Source organism: Vigna umbellata, chromosome 6 (assembly GCF_029865625.1).
Source record: "Vigna umbellata cultivar VRB3 chromosome 6, Vumbellata_1.0, whole genome shotgun sequence".
Lineage (NCBI taxonomy): Eukaryota > Viridiplantae > Streptophyta > Magnoliopsida > Fabales > Fabaceae > Vigna > Vigna umbellata.
The window spans coordinates 24,660,686-24,667,006 of record NC_142170.1 but is presented as its reverse complement, the minus strand read 5'-3'; the positions used below and the strand labels follow the sequence as shown (position 1 = coordinate 24,667,006).

The 6,321-nt window shown below is 39.6% G+C and overlaps 1 protein-coding gene across 1 annotated transcript; it reads left to right on the top strand.

The window, feature by feature from the left end:
- The first annotated feature begins 449 nt into the window (after positions 1–449).
- Positions 450–3,857, top strand: LOC148197036 (uncharacterized). The gene is made up of 2 exons (XM_088092721.1): positions 450–831; positions 3,394–3,857. The coding sequence occupies exons 1-2, from the start codon at positions 450–452 to the stop codon at positions 3,855–3,857; spliced, it is 846 nt and encodes a 281-aa protein (XP_087948847.1).
- Positions 3,858–6,321: the final 2,464 nt, after the last annotated feature.

Here is a 6,321-nt window from a genome sequence, read left to right as displayed (position 1 = left end):
ATGAAGAAGAAGATAAAAACAAGGTAGTGGAAGAGAGTCATAAAGGAAAACAAGTTTTGAATCCTTTACCGTATCCAAAGACTTATTCTAGAAAAGAAAAGGAAAGTCAATTTTCTAGACTCATGGCTCTCTTCAAAAAGCTGGAAATCACAATTCCCTTTTCAAAAGCACTTCAACAAATGCCCTCTTATGCTAGATTTATGAAAGATTTGTTGACAAAGAAGAGAAAGTATATTGAGGAAGAAACAATTGAGGTGCAAGGGAATTGTAGTGCAATCATCCAAAAACTTATACCACCAAAATTTAAAGATCCTGGTAGTTTTACGATTCCATGCACAATTGGAAAACTCCCCATTGGAAAAGCATTGATAGACTTAGGTGCAAGCATCAATTTAATGCCTTTGTCTATGTTGAAGAAAATAGGGGACATGGAGGTAAAACCAACAAGGATGATACTTCAACTAGTAGATAGGTCTGTCAAGTACCCATATGGAGTCATTGAAGATGTTTTAGTGAAAGTTGACAAATTCACTTTTCCAGTGGATTTTGTTATTCTTGACATGGAGGAGGATACTGAAGTCCCCCTTATACTTGGAAGACCTCTTATGAAGACTGCTAGGGTGATAATTGATGTTGATGATGGTCATCTGAAGGTGAGGTTACATGATGAAACAGTTACCTTTAATGTAGTAGAAGTTATGCAACACCCTAAAGATAGAGGAACCTGTTTCAGAGTTGAAGTTTTGGATGATGTTGTTGAAAAAGTGAGAAGTCAGATGTTTGTGAAATCTCCCTTAGAGCTTGTCTTGATAAATTCATGTGAGGAACTTACTTTAGAAGAAGAATCTGAAGTAGAGGAGATTTCACAACATCTGGGAAAATTGAAAGAAGAGAAATCCACTGATGTGAAAGTGGAAAAATTTTGAAAAGGCTCACTTAGATGATCAGGAAAAGATGGAATTAAAAATGCTTCCTGATCATCTTAAGTATGTGTTTTTAGAGGAAAATGCCAAGAAGCCTGTGATAATAAGCAATTCTCTGTCAAAGAATGATGAAGCAAAATTGGTTGAAATCTTAAAAGAAAATAAAAAGGCAATAGATTGGCACATCTCTGATCTGAAAGATATAAGTCCAACGTATTGCATGCATAAGATTATGATGGAAGAGGACTACAAACCCATAGCACAACCACAGAGGAGATTGAATCCAAATTTGAAAGAGGTGGTGAGAAAGGAAGTACTTAAATTGCTTGAAGCAGGAATGATATATCCTATCTCTGATAGTGCTTGGGTGAGTCCTGTACATGTTGTTCCTAAGAAAGGGGGTATGACTGTTGTTCAGAATGATAAGAATGAATTAATTCCTACAAGAACAGTCACAGGGTGGAGAATGTGTATTGATTACAGAAAACTAAATCAATCCACCAGGAAAGACCATTTTCCTCTCCCTTTTATGGATCAAATGTTGGAAAGGCTGGCAGGGCAAGCCTATTATTGTTTCCTAGATGGCTATTCCGGGTACAATCAAATAGTAGTAAATCTTGAGGACCAAGAAAAGACTGCTTTCACTTGTCCCTTTGGTGTGTTTGCATATCGAAGGATGCCATTTGGTCTATGTAATGCTCCTGCCACATTCCAACGTTGCATGTTAGCCATTTTTGCTGATCTTGTTGAGAATTGCATAGAAGTTTTCATGGATGATTTCTCAGTCTTTGGCAAATCATATGATTTATGCTTGCAGAACCTGGATGTAGTCTTGAAAAGATGCATTGCCACGAACCTTGTGTTGAATTGGGAAAAATGTCATTTTATGGTTCGTGAGGGGATTGTCTTAGGACATAAGATCTCATCCAAGGGGATAGGTGTAGATCAAGCTAAGGTTGATGTGATTGAAAAGCTACCACCTCCTACAAATGTCAAAGGGGTAAGAAGCTTTCTTGGACATGTTGGATTCTACAGAAGATTCATAAAAGATTTTTCCAAGATTGCTAAACCCCTTTGCAATTTGCTTGTGAAAGACACTCAGTTTGAGTTTGATGATGAGTGTCTGAAAGCTTTTGAGATATTGAAAGAGAAGCTAATCACATCCCCTGTTGTAGTTGCACCAAATTGGACTCAAGATTTTGAGTTAATGTGCGATGCTAGTGACTATGCCATTGGGGCTGTATTGGGACAGAGACGTGGCAATGTTTTTCACGTTATTCATTATGGCAGTAAAGTTTTGAATGGTGCACAATTGAATTATGCCACAACTGAAAAAGAATTTTTGGAAATTGTGTATGCTCTTGAAAAGTTTAGACCTTATTTGATAGGATCTAAAGTTATCATTTACACTAACCATTCAGCCATAAAATCCTTACTGGCAAAGTCTGATTCAAAGCCACGTCTCATAAGATGGGTTTTACTGTTACAGGAATTTGATCTTCAGATAAAAGACAAAAAGGGGAGCGAGAATGTCATTGCTGATCATTTGTCTCGCCTCCTTAACACTAAGGTGACTGAAAAAGAAGGAGAAATTAAGGGAGAATTTATTGATGAGCGTCTGATGCTCATACAACAGAGGCCATGGTTTGCAGATATGGCTAATTTTAAGGCTACAGGAATTCTCCCTGATGACTTGACTTGGTAGCAAAAGAAGAAGTTTCTACATGATTCCAAAGAATATCTTTGGGATGATCCTCATCTCTTCAAGTTGGGTGTTGATCACTTACTGAGGCGGTGTGTCACAGCAGAGGAAGTTGCTGGTATCCTATGGCATTGTCATAATTCGCCATATGGAGGACACTATAATGGAGAAAGGACAGCCGCTAAAGTGCTTCAATCTGGGTTCTTTTGGCCAACCTTATTCAAAGACGCACATGTTCATTCAAAAGGTTGTGACAAATGCCAAAGAACTGGAAGCATTTCAAAAAGACATGAGATGCCACTACAGGCTATTTTAGAAGTTGAAGTGTTTGATTGTTGGGGAATGGATTTTATGGGACCATTACCTTCTTCCTACAACAATGAATACATCTTAGTAGCAGTGGATTATGTCAGTAAGTGGGTGGAAGCAGAAGCATCCCAAAAGAAAGATGCTAAGACAGTGGTCAAATTTCTCAAAAGCCAAATCTTCTCAAGATTTGGAGTGCCTAGGATCCTTATAAGTGATGGAGGATCACATTTCTGTAACGTTTAATTGGCTAAGGTCTTGACACACTATGATGTGAGGCACAAGATTGCCTCACCTTATCATCCTCAGACCATGGCCAACCTGAAGTTTCTAACAGGGAAATCAAAAGAATCCTTGAAAAGACTGTTTCATCATCAAGAAAGGATTGGGCTGCAAAATTAGATGATGTCCTTTGGGCATATAGGATTGCCTTAAAGACTCCTGTGGGGCTAACACCCTTCTAATTAGTCTATGGCAAGTCATGTCATCTCCCAGTTGAGATGGAACATAAAGCATATTGGGCACTAAAATTCCTTAACTTTGATTCTTCTCTTTGTGCAGGTAAAAGAAAGCTTCAGTTGCAAGAGTTGGAGGAAATAAGGATGACTGCTTATGATTCTTCAAGAAAATATAAAGAAAGGGTCAAGATGTACCATGATAAGAAGCTGATAAAGAGAGACTTCCAACCTGGACAACAAGTACTGTTGTTCAATTCCAGATTCAAACTGTTTCCAGGTAAGTTGAAATCTAAATGGTCTGGTCCTTTTATGATAAAGGCAGTCAAGCCGTATGGTGTTATTGAATTGATGGATCCAAATTCTGAGGATTCAAATAGAAGCTGGATTGTAAATGGTCAAAGATTGAAACATTATTTGGGTGGAGAGGTTGAACGCCTCACCACAATTATTCATTTATCTGAACCATGAAATGTTTGGGTCAAGCTAGTGACGTTAAAGAAGCGCTTGCTAGGAGGCACCCTAGCACATGTTTGTATATATCTGTGTTTGTTGATTTTGTTTGTGTAATTGTTAAGTTTGAGTGTGGAGAGGAAGTGGTAAGGAAGCTTGAGGAATGATTTCTAACGCTCTAGTTGCACAGCGCACAGCTGAGGTGCGCTATGTGACTAGATGATTTTATGAAGCAGTGATTTATTCGCACAGCGAATTGCATGCGCTATGCGAGAGAGAAAAAGAAATTATTTTGAGATTGTAGTTCGCATAGCGCATTACATGCGCTTTGCGACTAAAAAAATTGAATTTTCTCTCTGCAAAAGGATTCGCATAGCACATTGGATAAGCAAGGCGAATAAAATCACTAGAGCAATTTAGGAGAAAGTGAGCATTAATTCGCATAGCGCACACTTTGCGCTATGCTACCAAAATTTTAAGGGAGAGCTCTGTCAAAATATTCGCAAGGCGAAATTTTGCGCAGAGCGAATTAAATGTGAGACGGGATTTTTGTACTTTAATTCGCATAGCGCATAGCTGAAGTGCGCTCTGTGAATGTTGTTAAAAAAAATTATTAGTCGCACAGCGCACAGCTGCGGTGCGCTATGCGACTAAACACCAAAATTCAAAAAAATAATAAATTATTCAAAGGTGCAGAAAACGAGAGATATTCGCACAGCGCACAACTGAGGTGAGCTATGCGATTAACCTCTCAGTGAATGACATTTATTACGAGCTGATTCGCACAGCGCACAGATGTGGTGCACTATGCGAATTTACTCGTTCAGTTTTTTTTTTAAATCTTACCCATTCCCTTTTCATTTTACCGCTCTTCATTTTACCCTAGCCACACTTCTATCCCATTTTCGCAAAGCGAACGCAACTTCTCTGCCAAATTCTCCACTTTATCTCCATTGCCACCATTTCCAATTCTTGGTTTTGCTTCTGTTTCTTCAAGTGGATCTTCACTCTCTGATCTTGGTCACTCTCAACAGGTTTCCCTCCTACTCCATTTGCTTCTTTGATTCTTAGTGTTCATGGGACTATAATAGGGTTTCTTGTCTATTTGGCTTGCTCTGTTTGAACCAAATCGTGCATATAAATTTTCAAGCCAAATATGTTTTTGCTATATGATAAACATGCATTTGCACTGTCAATTGATCTTTGTTGGATGTCCTCTGCACTGTCTCTCGCTAGGCGACACATTCGCATAGCGAATTATAGGTCTGTTTTCATATATGAAATTCGCTTGGCGAGAAATTCGCAAAGCGAATTATATGTTTGCTTTCTGATATGAAATTCGCATAGCGACTCTGGTCGCATAGCGACTCTGGTCGCATAGCGAATGGTTCCTGAGCGAAGACACCTATTTCTCATTTTCGCACAGCGACTCGTGTCGCATAGCGAATTGATCTTGACAGCAGGCACTGAAAATGCAAATTCGCATAGCGCACTCTGACGCATAGCGAATTCCATCTGCCAGCATCTGTGTTTTGTGTCATTCACTTGCTCTGACCCATCTTCCACAATTGTTTGCATTGTCTATTATTTCTTGCAGATGGCACCTCCCAAGAGCACACAAGAAAAGAAGAGGAAGACCACCCGAGGGTCTTCTTCTAGATCCCAACCTTCAGAAGCCCAAGAGGAGAACCTTGTCCTGAACTATGATCAGGACCGTTTTATTTCAGAGGCCAATTCTGATAGGTTTCATCAGAATATTATGAGCAGGGCATTATTACCTGAGCGGAGGATTGAATTGAAACCTGGAGAATATGACCATATCCAAGAAGATCTGGAGAAGCGGAAATGGAATTTTGTATTAGCCAACCTCCCAGATGAGATTGATGAAGTATTGGTCAAGGAATTTTATGCAAATGCTTGGGAACCTGACCACTCTCAACCTCACTTTAGAGTCTCCAAAGTGCGAGGCAAGCTAGTGCGCTATGACCGCAGATCATTGAACAGGATTCTGAATACACTGATGTTTCAACCGTGCCCTCTAGGCGTTTTCATGTCCAGGTATTCTGACCATGAGCTTATTGCCTCCACTTTATGCCTCCCAGGATATGGCTATCAGCTAGGAACTAGTAGGACGCCAGTGAGAATATTAAGGAAACATTTGAATTCACTGGCCACTATCTGGAGTCTCTTCACGTTCACCAACATCTGTCCCAATTCTCATACTTCCGACATCAATCTGGAAAGGTCGTATATGGTATATGGTATTATGGCAGGGATTGATATGGATGTGGGAGCTTATATCTCTCAAGAGATGGCACTGATTGCTGATAATGAGACATGTAAGCTTGGATTTCCTGCTCTGGTGACAACCTTGTGCAAGGCAAGTGGAGTCGTTGGAGTCTCTGATATAACTTTGAAACTTCAACCCCCTCTCAACAAGAAATTCTTTGATAGGAATTGCACCAACAAGGGAGAGTTTTCT

What these genes read in the sequence shown, in the direction of transcription:
- LOC148197036 (XM_088092721.1), top strand. Translation starts at nt 450, where the DNA reads ATGATACTTCAACTAGTAGATAGGTCTGTCAAGTACCCATATGGAGTC. An exon ending in AAATTCATGTGAGGAACTTA is followed by an intron (nt 832 to 3,393) that starts CTTTAGAAGAAG and finishes TAACACCCTTCT; the next exon opens with AATTAGTCTATGGCAAGTCA.